General features: G+C 43.9%; 2 protein-coding genes across 9 annotated transcripts in view; one reads left to right on the top strand and one right to left on the bottom strand.

Annotated features, from left to right (window-relative positions):
- Positions 1 to 2,242, top strand: part of lmbrd2b (LMBR1 domain containing 2b) — a 78,574-nt gene extending 76,332 nt beyond the window's left edge. For 2 of the 3 annotated variants that reach the window (XM_041186417.1, XM_041186418.1), the window contains exons 14-17: positions 361 to 464; positions 709 to 755; positions 852 to 948; positions 1,541 to 2,242. In XM_041186417.1, the coding sequence (XP_041042351.1) occupies positions 361 to 464; positions 709 to 755; positions 852 to 948; positions 1,541 to 1,761 (469 nt within the window). In that variant the 3' untranslated portion in view covers positions 1,762 to 2,242. Of the gene's footprint in view, positions 1 to 360; positions 465 to 708; positions 756 to 851; positions 949 to 1,201; positions 1,338 to 1,540 lie in introns of all 3 variants that reach the window. The other variant, XM_041186419.1, reaches the window with a different exon arrangement.
- A 1,953-nt stretch (positions 2,243 to 4,195) lies between these two features.
- LOC121276953 (nipped-B-like protein) overlaps positions 4,196 to 22,194 on the bottom strand; it is a 554,475-nt gene continuing 536,476 nt past the window's right edge. For all 6 annotated transcript variants that reach the window (XM_041185678.1, XM_041185679.1, XM_041185683.1 and 3 more), the window contains 3 exons: positions 17,686 to 17,860; positions 12,192 to 12,377; positions 4,196 to 4,922 (listed from right to left, as the gene is read on the bottom strand). In XM_041185678.1, the coding sequence (XP_041041612.1) occupies positions 4,557 to 4,922; positions 12,192 to 12,377; positions 17,686 to 17,860 (727 nt within the window). In that variant the 3' untranslated portion in view covers positions 4,196 to 4,556. The remainder of the gene's footprint in view (positions 4,923 to 12,191; positions 12,378 to 17,685; positions 17,861 to 22,194) is intronic.

The raw sequence follows: 22,194 nt of genomic DNA, 5'->3' as shown, positions 1-22,194 counted from the left end.
GAGTGTTTGATGGGGACAGTGTAGAGGGAGCTTTACTCTGTATCTAACCCCGTGCTGTACCTGTCCTGGGAGTGTTTGATGGGGACAGTGTAGAGGGAGGTTTACTCTGTATCTAACCCCGTGCTGTACCTGTCCTGGGAGTGTTTGATGGGGACGGTGTAGAGGGATCTTTACTCTGTATCTAACTCCGTGCTGTACCTGTCCTGGGAGTGTTTGATGGGGACAGTGTAGAGGGAGATTTACTCTGTATCTAACCCCGTGCTGTACCTGTCCTGGGAGTGTTTGATGGGGACAATGTAGAGGGGGAGCTGATGGGATTCTCAAAGTTGTGCTCATTACCTTGAACATTTTTCTCATCAGCCTGGGTACGCGCTGCCTGAACCTCCTTGGCTTCCAGCAATTTATGGGAGACAATGAAATGACATCTGACCTTGTGGATGAAGGGAAAGAGCTGATTAAAAGAGGTGAAGTGTGTTTATCAGAATCATAATTGCAGCATCTCAGCTCATTTTAACTCAGCTCAGGGAGAGGTCAGGGCGTTGCTGGTGTGTGTGTGTGTGTGTGTGTGTGGATGTGAATGGGGATTGTGTGGGAGAGGTGGGTGTGTGTATGTGGGGATGTTTGCTTCTTGTGTTCAGGGTGAGACCGTGTATCATGCAGTGTGGTTGTCACAAGTTTCCTGAAAAACGCTTCTTGTTTTTCTTGCAGAAAAGAGGAAACGACAGCGACAGGAGGATGGGGAGAGTCGTCGGAGGGTAAGCAACAGGTCCTCATTCTGAACCTGCCTCTGTTTCTCTGTTCTCTCTCCCCTTTTATGGTGCTTGTGTATAAAAAGTTGTATTTTTTGGCAGGAATGGAAGGAACGTTATGGACACCAAAAAGAGGAGTTCACACGAAATAGGAGCTCTCACTCTGAAATACCTGATTCACTACATACAACAAAGCGCAGTAAGTGGGGCTGTTCATCCCTCTCTTACTTGTTCTCTGCTGCTCCTTGGTTTCTGCTTGTCTGGCTCTTGCTCTCTGGGACTGTGCTCTCTGGGGTATATGCTTTGTCCGTTTCTTTCTCATTCTTCCCCCAATCCCTGTTGGTATTGTTTATAGTTCTCCCTCAATTATCAGTTCCTCAGTGAAGACTACACTGAGGAATCTTGACTGTGTTAACTGACTTGTACTGATTGCAAATGCATCTCTCTCTCAGCTTCCACCAAGTATTGCCGCTCGAACAGTAGGTCAGAAAGGGATTGTATGGAGCTGCTGCAGGACCCAGAGCCAATGGATTTCAATGCTGACTCCTTCAGTGATGATGGCCCTGATCAGAACTCCGAGCTGGGGAGGTACGGAGCACAGCGGCAGGGGGCAGCTTGTGGACCCCATTGCAGTAACGAGGGGGGTGGGGGTTAATGGAGCAGTTAGGGTTAGTGGTATATTCATGAGGGTATTAGCTGCAGTGTGGTGTCAGGTCTTTTGTGAACCTGAGTCGCATCCTGAAGTTGGAGTTGTTTGTGCTGAGCCCTGATTCTGTTCCCTCTTCCTTTAGGTACCAACCGAGTGGAAGGTATCTCTCGATGTCTCGCAGCCGGATCTTTGACGATATCTGAGTGCCCATGGGGGTCAGTTCCACAGATCTGCATCTGCTCATTGAGCATAACTCACCATTCACGCTCACTAAAACATCTGGGGTGTGGGAGGTTCTCTGTGGTGGGAAGGGGAGCGTCACCTGCTGCACCCTGTCTGCTTCCGACCCCAAATTTCTTCTGACCACTGTATATTTCAGCCGATTTATCAGATTAGAATTCCCAGCTGGTATTTTCATCCTGTTTGTACCTTGACCATCAACAAAAAAAGACAATGTTCATTTAATTGCAGCTTGTGGGATCTTCTTGTGCACAAATTGATTTCCTACGATACTAGTGACTGGACTTCAGAATGTTCTAAAATGTATGTGGCATCTTGAGGCCATGAAAGGTGCTTCAGAAATGCATGTTTTTCCACTGTTGGTTGGTGAACTCACCGTTTCTACAGGTCCTGCCCTCTGTCCCTTTGATCCAGTTATACCGATAGATGTCAGTTTATCCTGCAGAAGCCCCTCCTTTCTGCTACTTTTGCACTTTTCTGCCCTTTGAACGAAGATGCGTTTGGGGCCAATGATCAGATTTCTGTGTTCACGTCTCTGGGTGTAAAGAATCATTGTAATTTATTGGGTGTATTTAATAAATGGAGTGAACTGTTGAAGAACGCAGCATTGCTCAGGTTCATTGTCTTGGTGCCTATAACCTGGTACTCTGTACAACTCCCCTTTTCATAGCTACTCCCACTGATCTGACTGGACAGCAACTGGTGACCCTACCCCTCCCTCTGATAGAGGGTGTAAGGAGTCCGTTGGACTTGATACAAAATTGACAAAGTATAGACTAGCTAGTCCATAAAGCCTGTCCCCCACACTGGCTGGAACATCAACTAAACACTTTCAGCCCTCCCCAACCATGTGATCACCAGGCAGAGGCAAAAAAGAGAAAAACTCTGGTGTGGAATCAAATGGTCACTACATAAGGATTCCTCCTTCCCCTCACCCTACATGGGTGAGGAAGAGAACATGGTGTGAAAAGGTTTATTACTCCACTGTGCTGATTTGAAGGGCTGGAGTCTTATCTTGAGGTATTAATGGCAAGAGTGGGGAAACTCAAACAACCAATCAACACATAGTAGGCTGCATTACAGTCACTTAGCTAAGTCCAAATATTGACCAGTTTCAACTTCTCTTTTAAAAGCTGTTTTTATTCTTAATGCAAGTTGTCCACTGCTCCTAAAAAGTGGATGAAATTAGTTGAATGAAGTCTGCAGTTTCAATCAGGAACTTTTTGAGAGTAGGAAGTGCAGTGATGGTCCATTGACAGCAAAAGACAAAAAATGCTGGGAATACCTAGCAGGTCAGGATCTTCAACCTAAAACATTAATTCTTTCTCACCAGCTACTGCTAGTCCTGCTAGCTATTTTCAGCATCCAGTGTTTTATTTTCGTATTGGTGGAAGACAACATAAGTGCTTTAGGGTTTAACCCAAATTTTGGAATGTATCTTTTGAGTTTAGTCTAAAATCTGCTCCCCAAACTTCAGGTCCCTAAATTAGTTGCATCACCAGTTACAGCTCATCTTGTTATGGAGAGTCACGGTGAGTGATTAAAGGCTTGTGTACCAAATTACATTCAGCAAACCATTCCACAAAAATAAGCTATGATTTATTCTGAAGAGACAAATATTTCTTTCTTGTAGTTTGATTATTATTTAACTTCCAGTATACTAGGTGAAGAACCCCAACTTTCACAAAGTGAGTTCCTGAAATACATTTTTTCCCATTGTCCTTCCCAAATGAGTTTCTGCAGATGGGGCCTGAGGCTTTCCCTTCTTTCTGTCAATGCTGTTGACTGCATTTCTTTCATCCCTTCACACACCAACCACTTAGCCCCAGCTTCACCTCAGTTCCTTAATGCAGTACAGTAAATGACAGATAACACTAATGAGTGTCTGGTCCAACTGTGGTTGGATGCTCCTGACAAGAACACATTGAACCTGTTGGCTGGGCTGAGGCTGGCAGCCTGAGAGATTAGTGTTGAACACACAAGGCCAACTTCATGACCATACATTGAGAGTTTGGTATCTATAGTGATCATAAAATGAGATGTGCAAAGGTTCCAATTTCCTTGTCTGTCTACTCATTTTCAATAGGTATATCAAAGATTAAATATTCTTTCAGATTGTGCACAGATGGACATTAATTCAGAAGGCAAGTTAGTTACATTCATGAAGAAAGCAACAATAGGTTGGTTCTCTTTACTGAATTTGTCACCAGCACTGAGGAAATGCAAACCTCCTGCACATTCACTTGACATCAAAAACACAACCAACTGGAAACAGACAGGTAACAAAGAGAGGTAAAAAATTTATTGCAGTATTTGTTCCGCCAGTTTGTTTTTGCTGGGGATCCCTTTTTTTGTGTTTTGCCAGAGTGACCCTAATACATTTAAAATCTACATTTACAAAACAAAAAAAAATCAAATAAAATCTCCTGTGTAGGTCACAGATACTGCATGCTTTCATTAGAATAAATTATATCCAGCACAGTCTGGCATTGTACATCCTGTAAAATAACTTCTCTCTGGAACTTCTGCTACACTAAAGAAAGCCATTGCTGCTAGGTTAAACTCCAAGAACACTTTATTAAGAACATTAACAGACTAAATTCCAACATTCACTTAACTTTTATTTTTAAACAGAATTCTTTTTCCAAGATATAAACAATTTTTCGTTTTGTTAAACTATAATACAGTGGGAGTTAAAATCAATCGAGAAGATTCGGCTGTACAACAGCGAAGGAAGCTCCCACGAGAAAATGGTATCTGACAATCGCTCCTTCTTGTCGTCTGTCTCCGTGTCTGGATCCCAGTGGAGTTTTGCAGACCGTGAAACCATTCTTTTTATAAGTGTTGTCAGAATGTGGTCTTTTAGCCCCAAGTTTATTCTCCTCACTGCTGTGAATTTGGCTGCAGTTTTAGTTGTGTTAGCAGGAAGATCCTTCTTTTGCTGCATACAGTGATCGTAAAGTCTGAACAACTTTGTTAGTCAGCTTATTTGCACTTGTCAGAGCAATTTTCTTGTAAATGATGTCCGACTCTTTGATACTATCAACCCAAGGCACCAGCTTACGGCCCTCTCTGCGTTTAGCCTCTGTCCAAGAGCCACTATATGAACCGGCCATCCAATGAACGCTGAAACCACTGCTGGTCTTTTCCACAACTCTGGCAATCTGTGGTCTGTCTTTATACTTAGGGCAGCAAATAGCAATCACATCCATCACTTCCACAGCCTCGTGCATTTGAGCTCCCAGATCCCCTGGGTCCGACAGTCGTTTAGATCTTCTGGTTGCCTTGGAAATGATTGGAAAGAGAAGTCATTAGTTGATGGGCCTGTAGTTGAAAGACAGCACTAGACCCCAAGAGTACAGGTGAGCGTATCTAAATGACACTGGGCCCAAAGTAGTAAATGCAAACATGTCTGAGCCATGGTGAGACCGCACATGGTGTGTTGTGGACAGTTTTGATCCTCGAAGGAAGGATATACTTGCCATACAGGGAGTGCAACAGAGATTCACCAGACTGATTCCTGGGAGAGATTGAGGAGACTAGATTTGTATTCTCTAGAGTTCAGAGGAATAAAGGGTGATCTCATGGAAACTTCCAAAATTCTTAAGGGGCTCGACAGGGTGGATTCAGATAAGACATTTCCCTTGGCTGGGTGTTCTAGAACCAGGGGACAAAAGTCTCAGAATAATGGGAAGACATTTAGGACTGAGATGAGAAGGAATTTCTTCACTCAGGGTGATAGCTCAGTCACCTGTCATATTCAAGACAGATTGATAGATTTCTAGATACTAATGACATCAAGCAATATGGGGACAGTGTAGGAAAATAGAGGTAAATGATCAACCATGATTTAGCTGGATCATGGTGGAGTAAGCTACTACTCCTCCTATGTAATGACAGTACTAGATCCCAAGAGAAGTACAGGCACTAGGTGCCTGAATAACAACAAGGGACTGGGGAGAGGGTTGCATTGTCTCATTCCCTGGTGGGCTGGGAAGGGTTAAAAAAAAGAGGGAAATGGGAACCTGGAGAATATAATTTATCTAGGTGCACATTGAGTAAAATATAAATCCTCCTTCACCATTCTCTCCTGTCCCAAACATAAAAAGGTAAGTAGGAGCAGGAGTAGGTCATTCAGCTCCTTGAGCCTGCTCCACCAGTCACTAAGATCATGGCTGATCTGACTGTGGCCTTAATGCCACTTTCTTGCCTGCCCCCACAACCCTCAACTCCCTGCAGATCAAAAATCTGTCTAACTCAGTTTTGAATATATTCAATGAGCCAGCCTCCAGCAGAGACCCCTTATGGGAAAAAAATTGGCAGCCAACATAAAGGGGAATCCCAAAGTCTTCTGTAGACCATATAAATATTAAAAGGGTGGCGGAGGAGTAGGGCCGATTAGGGACCTAAAAGGGAATTTACACATGGATGAAGGGGCCATGGCTGAGGTATTAAATGAATACTTTGCATCCGTCTTTACCAAGGAGGGAGATGCTACCCAGGCCATGGTGACAGACGAGGAAGCTCTCACTAGAAGGGTTCAAAACTGATAAGGAGGAAGTGTTGAGTAGACTGTCGGTACTTAAAGTTGACAAGACACCGGGACCGGACGCGATGCATCCAAAGATATTGAAGGAAGTGAGAGTAGAAATTGCAGGGGCACTGGCCATAATCTTTCAGTCTTCCCTACTCTCAGGGGAGGTGCCAGAGGACTGGAGAATTGCAAATATTACGCCTTGTTCAAAAAAGGTAAGAATAAGCCCAGCAATTACAGACCAGTCAGTTTAACTTCAGTGGTGGGCAAGATTCTAGAAACAATTATTCGGGATAGAATTAGTTGTCACATGGAAAAACATGGGTTGATAAGGAAAAGCCAGCATGGATTTCTAAAGGGGAAATCACATTTAACTAACTTGCTGGAGTTTTTTTGAAGAGGTAACAGAAAAGGCCAAAGAGGCTAATGCTGTTGATGTGGTGTACATGGACTTTCAAAAAGCATTTGAGACACTGCCACACAACCAACTTGAGAAAAGTTATTGCTCATGGAATAAAAGGGACAGTAGCAATATGGATACAAAATTAGTAAAAAATAGGAAGCAGACAGTAATGGTCAATGGATATTTTTTGGTCTGGAGGAAGGTGTAGTGGAGTTCCCCATGGGTAGATATTGGGACCCTTGCTTTTCCTGATGTATATTAGGATTTTGGTGTGCAAGGGACAATTTCAAAGTTTGCAGATGATATGAAGGTTGGGAGTGTTGTGAACTGTGAGGAGGATGGTGTGGAACTTCAAGAGGACAAAGACAAGTTGGTGGAGTGGGCAGATAGGTGCCAGATGAAGTTCAATGTGGAGAAATGTGAGGTGAAACATTTTGATAGGAAGAACATGGACAGACAATGTAAAATAAGGGGTGAAATTTTGAAGGGGGTGCAGGAGAAGAAAGGCTTGAGTGTATATGTGCATAGATCATTGAAGATAGCAGGACAGGTGGAGAGAGCAGTTAATAAAGCATATTATATCCTGGGCTTTATTAATAGGAACATAGAGTACAAGCAGGGAGGTGATACTGAATTCATATAAGACACTCATCAGCTGGAGTATTGTGTACAGTTCTGGGCACCACACTATAGGAAGGATGTGAACACATTGGAGAGAGTGCAGAAGAGGTTTACAATGGTTCCAGGGATGAGCAACTTCAGCTATGAGGATAGATTGGAGAGGTTGGGACTGTTCTCTTTAGAAAGAAGGCGGCTAAGAGGAAGTTTGATAGAGATATTCGAAATCATGAGAGCTGGACAGAGTAGATAGGGAGAAGCTGTCCCCACTTGTAAAAGGACCAAGAACAAGAAGACACAGATTTAAAGTGATTTGCAAAAGAATCAAATGTGATGTGAGAAAAAACTTTTTCACACAACGAGTGGTTCAGGTCTGGAATGCACGGCCTGGAAGTGTGGTGGAGGCAGGTTCAATCGAGGCATTCGAGAGGGTATTAGATGATTATTTGAATAGAAACAATGTACAAGGGTATGGGGTAAAGGCAGGGCAATGGCACTGGGTCATAATACTCATTTGGAGAGCTGGTGCAGACATGATGGGCCGAATGGCCTTTTTCTGTGCCATTAAGATTGTGATATTCTGAAACTGCTCCCTGGTTTTATTCTCCCCCATGAAGGGAAACATCCTCTCAGCATCTACCCTATCAAGCCCACTCAATCTTATGTTTCAATAAGATCACCTCACATCCTCCTAAATTCCAATGAGTATAGGCCCAACCTGCTCAACCTTTCCTAAGATAACTCCTTCATCCCAAGAATCAAGCCTAGTGAACCTTCTCTGAACTACCTTCAATGCAAGTATGTCCCTCTTTAAATAAGGAGACTAAAATTATACACAATACTCCAGGTGCAGTCTCACCAATGCCCTGTATAGTGTAGCAAGGCTTCCCTATTTTTATACCCCATCCCCATTGCATTAAAGGCCAACATTCCATTTGCCTTCCTAATCATTTGCTGTACCTGCATGCTAACTTTGTGATTTATGTACAAGGACACCCAGATCCCTCTGTATTGCAGCGTTCTGCAGTCTGTTTAAATAATATGCTACTTTTCTATTCTTCCTGCCAAAGTGGATAACTTCACATTTTCCTATATTACACTCCATTTGCCAAATCACCAAAGGTGATTCAGAGACATTTCAATTATTACCACATGCATGATCTAAAATACTGATGAAATAATTTGGCTCTGGGCTCTCTGATTAACAGTCCCCATGTTACCATATGAAGTCCCTATACTCGATCAAAAGGTGCATCACATTCTGAGAACAACTTTGAAACCAACAGGGGAAGTTCAGGTGGTAACTCTAACCAGGCTATGGGGAGAGACTTGGCCATCCGGAGTCAGTCAGAAAATGCTAGGGATATACAGCAGATGTCATCACCCATACAATGGGGTACAGTTGAACCCCTAACTTATACATGTGAAGATCCCTCCCCAAAGTTCCAGTGAACCTGGGGAATTGTGTTGCAATTCTTAAATACAGTCTAAGGGTATGTAAGGGGAACCAGTGTGTTAGAGGAGATAGTAAGATGGACGAGGATAAAGGTCAAGAGAGGAATGTATGTATAGACAGAAATCAAGGGTCCATACGTGATAGAAATGTTCTCAGGTGCATCTATTTCAATGCAAGGAGTAGTGTCGGAAAGGCAGATGAGCTTAGGGCGTGGATTAGCACGTGGGATTACAACATTATTGCTATTAGTGAGACTTGGTTGCAGGTGGGGCAGGACTGGCAGCTCAATGTTCCAGGGTTCCGTTGTTTCAGACGTAATAGAGGGGGAGGGATGAAAGGGGGAGGAGTGGCATTATCAGTCAGGGAAAATAGCACAGCTGTGCATAAGCAGGATAGCCCGGAGGGCTCAGCTACAGAGGCCATATGGGTGGAGCTGAGGAATGGGAAAGGTGTGACCACACTAATAGGGTTGTATTATAGACCGCCCAATAGTCAGAGAGAATTGGAGGAGCAAATCTGTAGAGAGATAGCAGACCGATGTAAGAAACAGAAAGTTGTGATGGTAGGAGATTTTAACTTTCCACATATTGACTGGGACTCCCATACTGTAAAAGGGCTGGATGGCTTGGAGTTTGTCAAATGTGTTCAGGAAAGTTTTCTAAATCAATATATAGAGGTACCAATGAGAGAGGATGCAATACTTGATCTCCTATTAGGGAACCAGACAGGTCAGGTGACAGAAGTTATGTGTAGGTGAACATTTTGGGTCCGGTGACCACAATGTCATTAGTTTTAAGCTAATTATGGATAAGGATTGATCTGGTCCTCGAGTTGAGATTCTAAATTGGAGAAAGGCCAATTTTATGGAAATGAGAAAGGATCTAGGAAGAGTGGATTGGCATAAATTGTTTTCTGGCAAGGATGTGGTCAGTTAGTGGAAGGCATTCAAAGGTGAAATTCTGAGTGTGCAGAGTTTGCATGTTTCTGTCAGGATTAAAGGCAAAGTTAACAGGCATAGGGAACCTTGGTTTTCAAGGGATATTGGTGATCTGGTTAAGAAGAAGAGAGAGGTGTATAGCAGGTATAGACAACAAGGAGCAAATGAGGTACTTGTAGAGTATAGAAAATGTAAGAAAATACTAAAAAAAGGAAATTAGGAAGACAAAAAGAAGACGTGAGGTTGCTTTGGCAGATAATGTGAAGGTAAACCCGAAGGGTTTCTACAAGTATATTAAGAGTAAAAGGATAGTAAGGGACACAATTGGTCCCCTTGAAGATCAGAGTGGTCGTCTATGTGTGGAGCCTCACGAGATGGGGGAGATCTTAAACAATTTTTTTGCATCAGTATTTACTCAGGAAACTGGCATAGTGTATAAGGAAGGAAGGGAAACAAGCAGTAGTTTCATGGAACATATAGCGATTAAAGAGGAGGAGGTGCTTGCTGCCTTACAGCGATTAAAGGTAGATAAATCCCCCAGGCCTGACATGATATTCCCTCGGACCTTGAGGGAGACTAGTATAGAAATTGCAGGGACCCTGGCAGAAATATTTAAAATGTCCTTAGCCACGGGTGAGATGCCGGAGGATCGGAGGGTAGCTCATGTTGTTCCGTTGTTTAAAAAAGGCTTCAAAAGTAAACCAGGTAATTACAGGCCAGTGAGCCTGACGTCAGTAGTAGGTAAATTATTGGAAGGTGTTCTGAGAGATCGGATATATAATTATTTGGACAGCCGAGGGCTGCTTAAGGATAGTCAGCATGGCTTTGTGCGTGGTAGGTCGTGTTTAACAAACCTTGTAGAGTTTTTCGAGGAGGTTACCAAGATGAAGGAAAGGCTGTGGATGTTGTCTACATGGACTTTAGTAAGGCCTTTGACAAGGTCCCACATGGGAGGTTAGTTCAGAAGGTTCAGACACTTGGTGTCCATGGAGAGTTGTAACCTGGATTCGAAATTGGCTGTGTGGGAGAAGACAGAGAGTGGTAGTGGATGGTTGCTTCTCAGACTGGAGGTCTGTGACTAGTGGTGTGCCTCAGGGATCTGTGCTGGGACCATTGTTGTTTGTTATCTATATCAATGATTTGGATGATAATGTGGTGAATTGGATCAGCAAGTTTGCTGATGACACTAAGATTGGAGGCGTTGTGGACAGCGAGGAAGGCTTTCAAAGCTTACAGAGAGATCTGGACCAACTGGAAAAATGGGCCAGAAAATGGTAGATGGAATTTAATGCAGAAAAGTGTGAGGTGTTACATTTTGGAAGGTCAAACCAAGGTAGGATATACACAGTAAATGGTAGGGCACTGAGGAGTGCGGAGGAACAAAGGGATCTGGGAGTTCAGATACATAGTTCCCTGAAAGTGGCGTCACATGTTGACAAGGTTGTAAAGAAAGCTTTTGGCATACTGGCCTTCATAAATCAAAGTATTGAGTATAGGAGTTGGGATGTTATGATGAGGTTGTATAAGGCATTGGTGAGGCCAACTTTGGAGTATTGTGTGCAGTTCTGGTCGCCTAACTACAGGAAGGATATCAATAAGATTGAGAGAGTGCAGAGAAGATTTACTAGGATGTTGCCGGGTCTTAAGGAGTTGAGTTACAGGGAAAGATTAAACAAGTTAGGACTTTATTCCTTGCAGCGTGGAAGAATGAGGGGAGATATGATAAAAGTTTACAAAATTATGAGGGATATAGACAGAGTCAATGCGAGTAGGCTCTTTCCACTTAGATTAGGAGAAATAAACATGAGAGGACGTGGCTTTAGGGGAAAGGGGAAAGGCTTAGGGGGAACTTCTTCACTCAGAAAGTGGTGAGTGTGTGGAACGAGCTACCATCCGACGTGGTAAATGTGGGCTCACTCTTAAGTTTTAAGAATAAATTAGATACATGGAGAGGTCTGGAGGGTTATGGACTAGGTGCAGGTCAATGGGACTAGCGGAATAATATTTTGGCACAGACTAGAAGGGCCGAATGGCCTGTTTTCTGTGCTGTAGTGTTCTATGGCTCTAAGCAAATTAACTCAAATAGCTAGGGCAAATATGCGGAAATACACCTGAGAAGGATTTACCTCTTTTAGTTGATGACGGGCTATCTTATGATGAAGGGTTGAGCAGGTTGTGCCTATACCTATTAGTGTTTAGAAGAATGAGAGGTGACCTTATTGAAACACAAGATCCTGAGGGGACTTGACAAGGTGGATACCTGGAGGGTATTTCCTTTTGAGGGAGAGACAAGAACTAGGAGACAGTTTAAGAATCAAATGTCTATCTTTCAAGACTAATATGAGGACAATTTTTTTTTTCTTAAGGGGTCGTTGGTCTGTAGTATTCTCTTCCCTAGAAAGCAGTGGAGGCTGGGTCATTGAATTTATTGAAGGCTGACTTAGATTTTTGATACACAAGGGAGTCGAGGGTTACAGGGGCAGATGGCAAAGTGGAGTTGAGACCACAACCATATCAGCCATTATCTTATTGAATGGCCTGCTCCTAAGTCCTATGTTCCTAGTTATATGGGCCATAAGTATAACACCAACTCCTGTTTCCTTACCCCTGCAATGCCTCCGCCTGCTCGCTCCTCCCCATCGCTCTCTTCATCATCTGTTTCTGCAGTGTTTTTTGGGCTACTTCCTCCGAGAAGTGCATTGATTGCCTTATTTCGGGCTGCAGTGCTGGCAGATACTTCCCCATCTTCATCCTCTTCATCTGGATCCAAGTGTTCCATCAGCGTTTTGAACTGAAAGAAAAGTAACAGGAATATAAATAGGTATGTATATACGTATAAGTGACCCAAACTAGGCATCATTTGCAGATGACACAAAATTTGGAAATACAGTAAATAATGAGGAGAGATAGAGACTTCAAAAGGAATGGAATGGGCAGACACATGGCAGATGAAATTTAACACAGGGCACAATTTCAGAATTTGCAGATGATCCGAAATTTGGAAGCATTGTGAACTGAGGAGGAGGATAGTGTAGAACTTCAAAAGGTCACCGACAGGTTGTTGGAATAGGTAGACACGAGGCAGATGAAATTTAATGCAGATAAGATTGCAGTGATTCATTTTGGTAGGAAGAACACTAAGAGACAATATAAAGCAAAGGGTGACCCTCATAAGAAATTCCTCCTCATCTTGGTCACCTAGTTCTAGATTCCTTCCAGAGGAGAAGCACCCTCTCAGCATCTATCATGTCAAGCCCCCTTTTGTACATCTCCAACGAGAATAGGCCAACCTGCTCAACCTCTTCTCATAAGAAAACCTCTTCATTCCAGGAATCAGCTGAGTAAACTGTTTCCAATGCAAGTACATCTATTCTTCTGTAAGGAGGCCAAAACGGCACACAATACTCTTGATATGGTCTCACTAATGTCCTGTACAGCTGTAGCAAGATTTCCTTATTTTTATACTCCAACCCCCTTGCAGTAAAAGCAAACATTCCAGTTACTTGCTTAATTACTTGCTGTATCTGCATGTTAACTTTTTGTGATTCATATACAAGGACACCCAAATCCCTCTGTACTGCAGTATTCTGCGGTCTTTCTACATTTAAATAATATTCTGCTTTTCTATTCTTCCTGAAAGCCTCACATTTTCCCACATTATGCTCCCATCTGCCAAATTTTTGAACACTCACTTAACCTATATTTCTCTTTGAGTCCTCCTCACCTCTTGCTTTCCTGTTTTTGTATCATCAGCAAATTTCATTACAATACACTCTAGCCCTTCATCTAAGTCATTAATATTGACACGACAGCGGACTAATGCTACCAACTACCTATGGGCATATGGAACTTTTTTTCTTATAAATAAGACCCGTGTCTTTAAAGAAATACAAGTAAAGTGTGATCAAAAGATGGCTGATAATGTAAAGTGATCACGTTCGAGAAAATTCCTATGTGGATTATACTCTCAGACCTGTCCTGAGAACATGGAATGTCACACCTGAAGAGGTGTCATGGCCTTCTTTGAACAGAGACTTGAAAGGAAGATATGGAAAATGCAAAAGGCTGGACTTTTAACCTCATGTGTTTGCGGAGACATTGGAGACTGATTCCCACATCTTAGCAGTCATCCAAAAATCCGCCTCCTGTTGATTTCTCATAGATGTCTAGAGCACAGGAGGCCATTCGACCCATCATGTCTGCGCCGGTCCACAAAGATCTGACTATACTAATCCCATTTTAAGGATGTGCTGGCCCTGGAGAGGGTCCAGAGGAGGTTCACAAGAACGATCCCAGAAATGAAAGGCTTAACGTATGAGGAATGTTTGAGGACTCTGGGTCTATACTCGATGGAGATTAGAAGGATGAGGGGGGATCTGATTGAAACTTACAGATTACCGAAAAGCCTGGATAGAGTGGACATGGGGAAGATGTTTCCATTAGTAGGAGAGACTAGGACCCGAGGGCACAGCCTCAGAGTAAAGGGAAGACCTTTTAGAACAGAGATGAGGAGAAACTTCTTTAGCCAGAGAGTGGTGAATCTATGGAATTCATTGCCACAGAAGGCTGTGGAGGCCAGGTCATTGAGTGTATTTAAGACCGAGATAGGTTCTTGATTGGTAAGGGGATCAAAGGTCATGGGGAGAAGGCGGGAGAATGGGGTTGAGAAACTTATCAACCATGATTGAATGGCGGAGCAGACTCGATGGGCCGAATGGCCTAATTTCTGCTTCTATGTCTCATGGTCTTATCTATTTTCCAGCGCTTGGCCCATAGCCTTGGAGGCTATGACAACACAAGTGAAAATCTGAATACTTCTTAAATGTTATGAGGGTTTCCGACTCAACCACCCTTTCAGGCAGTGAGTTCCAAGTTCCTACCACCCTCTGGGTGAAAATATTTCTCCTCAACTCACCTCTTATCTTTCTACCTCTTACCTTAAATCTATGCCCCCTGGTTATTGACCCCTCTACTAATGGAAAAAGTGCCTTCCTATTCACCCTATCTATGCCCCTCATAATCTTATACACCTCTATCAGGTCCCCTCTCAACCTTCGCTGCTCCAAGGAAAACAACCTCAGCCTATCCAATCTTTCCTCATAGCTCAGACCCTCCAGCCCAGGTAGCATCCTGGTAAACCTCTACACCCTCTCCAATGCAATCACGTTCTACCTATAATGTGGTGACCAGAACTGCACACAGTACTCCAGTTGTGGCCTAACCAGCGTTTTATCCAGTTGCAGCACAACCTTCTGCTCTTGTATTCTATGCCTTGGTTAATAAAGGCAAGTACCTCATATGCCTTCTTAACCACCTTATCTATCTGCTGTGCTACTTCAGGGATTTGTGGATTTGCACACCAAGGTCCCTCTAAGCTTCAGTTCCTACCATTTATAGTGTAATCCCTTGCCTTGTTAGCCCTCCCCAAGTGCATTACCTCACACTTTTCCAGGTTGAATTCCATTTGCCACTGCTCTGCCCACCTGACCAGTCCATTGATATCCTCTTGCTATCCTCCTCACTATTTACCATCCTACCAATTTTCACATCATTCATGAACTTCTTGATCATGCCTCCTACATTTAAGTCCAAGTCATTTATGTGCAGCACAAACAGCAAGGGTCCCAGCACTGAGCCCTGCGGAACCCCACTGGAAACAGACTTCCAGTCACAGAAACATCTCTCTACCATCACCCTCTGTTTCCTGCCTCTCAGCCAATTTTGAATCCAACATGCCACTTTTCCTTGGATCCCATGGGCTTTTACTTTCTTGACCAGTCTGCCATGAAGGACCTTAACAAAAGCCTTGCTAAAGTCCATGTCAACCACATCAAATGCATTACCCTTATCAACACTCCTGGTTACCTCCTAAAAAAATTCAATCAAATTAGTCAACATGACCTGCTCATGGCATATCCATGCTGACTATCCCTGATCAACCTGTGACTCTTCAAGTGCAGATATATTCTATCCCTCAGAATTCTTTCTAGTAACTTCCGCACCACCGAAGTTAGACTGAATGGCCTGTAATTTCCTAGTCTATCCCCTCCTCCCCTTTTTAATAATGGGTTAATGTTAGCAGTCCTCTAGTCCTCTGGCACCTCACTTGTGGCCAAAGGGGATTTGAAAATTACTGCTAGGGCCCCTGATATCTCTTCCCTTGCCTCCTTCAACAGCCTGGGATACATCTCATCCGAGCCTGCAGATTTATCCACTTTTAAGGCCACTAAACCTGATAGTACCTCCTCTCTCTCTATGTTAATTTCCTCTAATATTTCAGTCCTCTACACTGATGTCTATACCCAAGTCGTCCTTTTCCATTGTGAACACCGATGCAAAGTATTCATTGAGGACTGTACCCACGCCTTCCAGACCCACACACACATTATCTCTATGGTCCCGAATTGGCCCTACTCCTTCCCTAGTTATTCTCTTGTTCTTTATATATTTAAAAAAACCCTTTGGGTTTTCCTTCATTCTACCCACCAATGCTTTCTCCTGTACTCTCTTAGCTTTCCTAGTTTGCTTTTTAAGTTCCCCCTTGTGCTTTTTACACTCCTCTCGGGACTCTGCCGTGTTGAGTCCTCGGATTTATATCTCAATGTGTAAGATGGTTTAAGATGGAAGAAAAACGGACTTTGGGCACAAAACATGACTATTTCCCCTCCCAGGAATACACAAGGAAAATGGATTAAGAAGCTGGCTGCAAACCAGTGTTTGAGAGTGAAACAAGAAGAAACACCAGTCAGTCACCCATGCAAAGACAAGGTGATATCTCTCTCTCTATCTTTTGCTGGGTTGCAAGTGTGTTCTAGCAGAGACTACAAGTAAAAAGAGACAAGACAGCCTCTTCAGTTATCCTGCAGAGAGAACCAGGATTCCTCCGATGGGACAAGCCAACAAGTGTCTCCAATAGACTGCAAATCTGCCAAAGTCAGCTCTACTGAAATCACCCAACTTAACGGCTGCAACATACCACCATCTACACCTCACGGACAAACCAAGGACTGATTTGTATATTTAACTTTTATTTGGACTTTTAACTTCTCATTTCTCATATGTTGCATCATTTTATTTTCCCTTGGGTTTTAGTAACTAATAAACATTGTCTTTCTTTGACTCAAGAAAGCCTGGTTAAATTGGCTCCTTATAAAATGTAAATATATTTGGACTGAGAAAAGGTATCCACGGGGAAAGGATTTTTAAACTAAGCTTGTTGTGAACAACTGAGGGGGTTGAACAAAGAGTGGACCTCATGCGGGAATTTAACAAATTGGGGGCCTTGTCTGGGACCAGTCATAACAATAGAGATTGGAAACAGTTGTGGTCCTAGCACTGATCCCTGTGGCACTCCACTAGTTAGTTTGCCGACCTGAAAATGACCCATTTATCCTGACTCTGTTTCCTGTTAGTTAGCCAGTCCTCTATCCATGCTAATATGCATCACCCCCAACACCATGAGCCATCTTATGTAGCAACCTTTTATGTGACACATAAGTGAATGGCTTTTTGGAAATCCAAATACACTACATCTACTGGTTCCCCTTTATTCAGTCTGCTTGTCACATCCTCAAAATCTAATGTGTGTGTCAAACAGAATTTCCCTTTCACAAAACCATGTTGACCTGATTGTATTGTGATTTTCTAAATGTCCTGTTATTAATTCCTTAAAAATGGTTTTCAGCATTTTTCCAATAACAGATGGTAGGTAACTGGCCTATAGTTTCCTGCTTTCTGCCTCCTTTCTTTCTTGTATAGAGTGGTTCAGTTTATGAATTTAGATGCAAACCAATGGTTGGCCAGACCACCTGCTATCGACACACAGTCACTGACCCGGTCTTGACTTCATCATTCACAATATTTTTCTTGCACCTGGCCTGGTCATCACAGAATATAGGGCCAGAATCAGCCACCAACAAAAATCACCTGCCACAAGGACAGTGGTAAGAACCAAAGATTACTGCTGCACGGCTGATATAAAATTATTTACAGAAAATGTAGAAGGGGCTGGTTCTGTGCTGCTGAAACAGAATCTTAATTAAATGTCTGGAAATGGCATGCTAAACACTTCAACTCCCCCCAAAAAATCTGAGACTTACATCTAAGTACTGTTTGACGATATTCCTCTTCACTGTTTCTGTTATTTCCGCATGTCCTACTCCATTTCTCAGGAAATCCAGTGTTTGCCTGGGGTTAAAGTGCACTCCTGATTTCCTGTTTACCGCTTTGTCGTACACTTTCGCAGATTCAGAAGGAGAATATTTTTGGATTTTACTGGAGAAAAAGAGAGACAAGATTGTTGAACATAGACTAGCAGCTGTAGGCTCAAAGTCTAAAAGATGAGCAGCATTCTAGAAAACACAAGGAAAGATACGTCTTTGGGACATATGGCCTACATGCCTAGCATCACACTTGCATTGAAATTCATGTACTACATTACTCATTTGTGTGATAGGCAGAGCGTCTTTTTGGCTTGACGGCAGCATTCTGTTAGTGGTGAATACCACTCGTGCTGTGACTGCATAGCAGCAGCATGAAACAGTTAGCTTCACCAGTTGCTCAAATTGTTGAGGTACCATGCCCTCTGGGTAACTGGAGGTAGACTGGGCACTTTTCAGGGCCGAAAGTGATTTCCTTGCGACTGTTCAGTGGCTAGAAGAATTCTGGATCATGATTACTGACCTGGAAGCTGAACTGCAGATGCTGTGCCACATTAGGGAGGGGGAAGATATGCCTGGGCACCTTGTACCAGAAAATGGTCACACCCCTTAAAATAGGGCTGTCTGTTTATAATGAACACTCACCCCTCTCCCACACTATTTAGAATGAATTCTCGCCTCTCTCTTCATGCTGTTTACAATAAACTCTCGCCTGTCTCTCTGCGCTGTTTTAAAATGAACTTTCATCTCTCTCTCCGCACTGTTTACAATGAACTCTCGCCTGTGTCTCTACACTGTTTAAAATGAACTCCCATCTCTCTCTCTGCCCTGTTTATAATGAACTCTCGTCTCTCTCTCTGCTGTTTACAATGAACTCTCATCTCCCTTTCTGTGCTGTTTACAATGAACTCTTGCCTCTCTCTCTGCGCTGTTTAAAATGAACTCCCGTCTCTCTCTCTTTCTCTCTGCTGTTTAAAATGAACTCTCACCTCTCTCCGCGCTGTTTAAAATGAACTCTCGCCTCTCTCCGCGCTGTTTATAATGAACTCTTGGCTCTCTCTCTGTGCTGTTCACAATGAACTCCCGCCTCTCTCTCCATGCTGTTTAAAAAGAATTCTCGTCTCTCTCTCTGCGCTGTTTACAATGAACTCTCGCCTCTCTGTGCTGTTTAAAATGAACTCCCGTCTCTCTCTCGATGCTGTTTATAAAAAACTCTTGCCTGTCTCTCCGTACTGTTTACAATGAACTCCCGCCCCTCTCAGTGCTATTTTAAATGCAAATGCTGTCTATCGGAGTGTGTGCCACTATTTTTGCTGTTATAACCAGGAGTTCCAAATGGTACATTAACAAGATTGCTCTAGTCAATCTATTGTGACAGCCTGTTGCTGCCCCACTGAACTTATTTCTTCCTGTCTCGACTCTATTGATTTTCCCTTTGTCCATTCTCTTCCTACTTACACCTATGACTCTTCCTTTGTCCTGTGTCACTTCAGTTTCCTAGCCCAAACTGTCTCCATTTAACCATGGATGTCGAATCCCACTTCCTTGAATGGAGATGCAACCAGTCCCCATCCACCACCACCCTTCTTTGCCTGGCTGATCTTGCTCTCAGTCTGAACAACTATTCCTTCAACTCCATTCACTCCCTCCAAATAAGCTATTGCTATGAGGCAATGCCATGGGTCATAAAAGGCCTGCCTTTTTTGTGGGGAATGTGGATCATTCCTTGTTCCTGTCTGACTCGGGGCCCCCCTCCCTCATTTATTTTCCTGGTACATTGATGGCTGTATTTGTGCCACTTTTTAAAAATTCACTCACAGGATGTGGGCTTCAATCGCTGGGCAAGCATTTATTGCCCATCCTTAATTGCCCTTGAGATGGTGGTGGTGAGCTATCCACAGGGCTGTTAGGGAGGGAGTTCCAGGATTTTGACCCAGAGACAGTGAAGGAAAGGCGATATATTTCCAAGTCAGGATGGTGAGTGACTTGGAGGGGAACTTTCAGGTGGTGGTGCTTCCATCTATCTGCTGCCCTTGTCCTTCTACATGGTAATGGTCATGGGTCTGGAAGGTGCTGTCTAAGGAGCCTTGGTGAATCCCTGCAGTGCATCTTGTCAATGGTACACACTGCTGCTACTGTGTGTCGGTGGTGGAGGAAGTGAATGTTTGTGGAAGGGGTGCCAATCAAGTGGGCTGCTTTGTCCTGGCCAGTGTCGAGCTTCTTGAGTGTTGTGGGAGCTGCACTCATCCAGGCAAAAGTGGGGAGTATTCTATCACACTCCTGACTTGAGCGTTATAGATGCTGAACAGGCTTTGAGGGGTCAGGAGGCAACTTATTCGTCGCGGGACTTCTAGCCTCTGACCTGCTCTTGTAGCCACAGTATTTATATGGCTAGTCCAGTTCAGTTTCTGGTCAATGGTAAAAGCCATGACGTTGCTAGTGGGGGGATACAGTGACGATAATGCCATTGAATGTCAAGTGGCGATGGCTGGATTCTCTCTTGTTGGAGATGGTCATTGCTTGAGACTTGTGTGGTGTGAATGTTACTTGCTACTTGTCAGCCCAAGCCTGGATATTGTCCAGGTCTTGATGCATTTGGACATGGACTGCTTCAGTATCTGGGGAGTTGCAAATGGTGCTGAACATTGTGGAATCATCAGTGAACATCTCCACTTCTGACCTTATGATGGAAGGAAGGTCATTGATGAAGCAGCTGAAGATGGTTGGGCCCAGGACACTACCCTGAGGAACTCCTGCAGTGATGTCCTGCAGCTGAGATGACTGAGCTCCAACAACCACAACCAACTTTGTGTTAGGTATGAATCCAACCAGCGGAGAGTTTTCCCCAATTCCCATTGACTCCAGTTTTGCTAGGGCTCTTTGATGCTACACTCGGTCAAATGGGGCCTTGATGTCAAGGGCAGTCACTCTCGCATTAACTAGGGAGTTCAACTCTTTTGTCCATGTTTGAACCAAGGCTGTAATGAGCTCAGGAGCTGAGTGACCCTGGCGGAACCCAAACTGGGCATCAATATGTGATAACACTGTTGATGACCCCTTCCATTAGCTTACTGATGATCAAGAGTGGACTAATGGGGTGGTAATTGGCCGGGTTGGAATTGTCCTGTTTTTTGTATACAGGACAAATGTGGCCAATTTTCCACATAGTTGGGAAGATGCCAATGTTGTAGCTGTACTGGAACAGCTTAGTTAGGTACGCAGCAATTTTTGGAGCACAAGTCTTGAGTACTATTGCCAGTGTATTGTCAGGGCCCATAGCCTTTGTCATATCCAGGGCCTCAAGCCGTTTCTTGATATCATGTGGAGTGAATCGAATTGGCTGAAGACTGGCATTTGGATGCTGCGGACCTCCGGATGAGGCCAAGATGGATCATCCACTCAGCACTTCTGGCTGAAGATTGTAGCAAATGCTTCAGCCTTATCTTTTGCACTGGTGTGCTGGGCTCCTCCATCATTGAGGATGGGGATATTGGTGGAGCTTCCTCCTCCAGTGAGTTGTTTAATTGTCCACCACCATTCACAACTAGATGTGGCAGGACTGCAGAGCTTAGATCTGATCCGTTGGTTGTGGGGTCGCTTAGTTTTGTCTATCACTTGCTGCTTATGCTGTTGGGCTCACAAGTAGTCCTGTGTTGTAGCTTCACCAGGTTGACACCTCATTTTTAGGTACGCCTGGTGCTGCTCCTGGAATGCCCTCCTGCACTCTTCATTGAACCAGTGTTGATCCCCTGGCTTGATGGTAATGGTAGAGTGGGGGATATGCCGGGCCACGAGGTTACAGATTACAGGTTGGAAAGGATGAGGGCATGTTTTGCCCTCTTGTTGGTTCCCTCGCCATCTGCCGCAGACCCAGTCTAGCAGATATGTAATTTAGGACTTGCCAGCTTGGTCAGCAGTGGTGCTACCGAGCCACTCTTGGTGATGAACATTGAAGGTGATGGACATTGAAGTTGCCCACCCAGGGTACATTCTGCGCCCTTGCTACACTCAGTACTTCCTCTAAGTGGTATTCAAAATGGAGGGAGCACTGATTCATCAGCTGAGGGAGGGCACTGGAACTGACCGGTGCAGGCTCGATGGGCCAAAGGGCCTTTTTCTGTGCTGTAGACCTCTATGACTCTATGGCTGTACGTGATAATCAGCAGGAGGTTTCCTTGCCCATGTTTGACCTGATACCAGGAGACTTCATGGGGTCTGGAGTCGATCTTGAGGACTCCCAGGGCAACTTCCTCCTGACTGTATACCACTGTGCCACCACCTCTGCTGGGGCTGTCCTGCCAGTGGGACAGGACATACCCAGGGATGGTGATGGTTGCGTCTGGGACATTATTTGTAAGGTATGATTCCGTGAGGATGACTATGTCAGGCCACTGCTTGACTAGTCTGTGAGACAGCTCTCCCAATTTTGACACAAGCCCCCAGATGTTA

This window comes from Carcharodon carcharias, chromosome 4, assembly GCF_017639515.1.
Source record: "Carcharodon carcharias isolate sCarCar2 chromosome 4, sCarCar2.pri, whole genome shotgun sequence".
Classification (NCBI taxonomy): Eukaryota; Metazoa; Chordata; class Chondrichthyes; order Lamniformes; family Lamnidae; genus Carcharodon; species Carcharodon carcharias.
The sequence above is the reverse complement of the archived record's forward strand: the minus strand, read 5'-3'. Positions and strand labels throughout refer to the sequence as shown.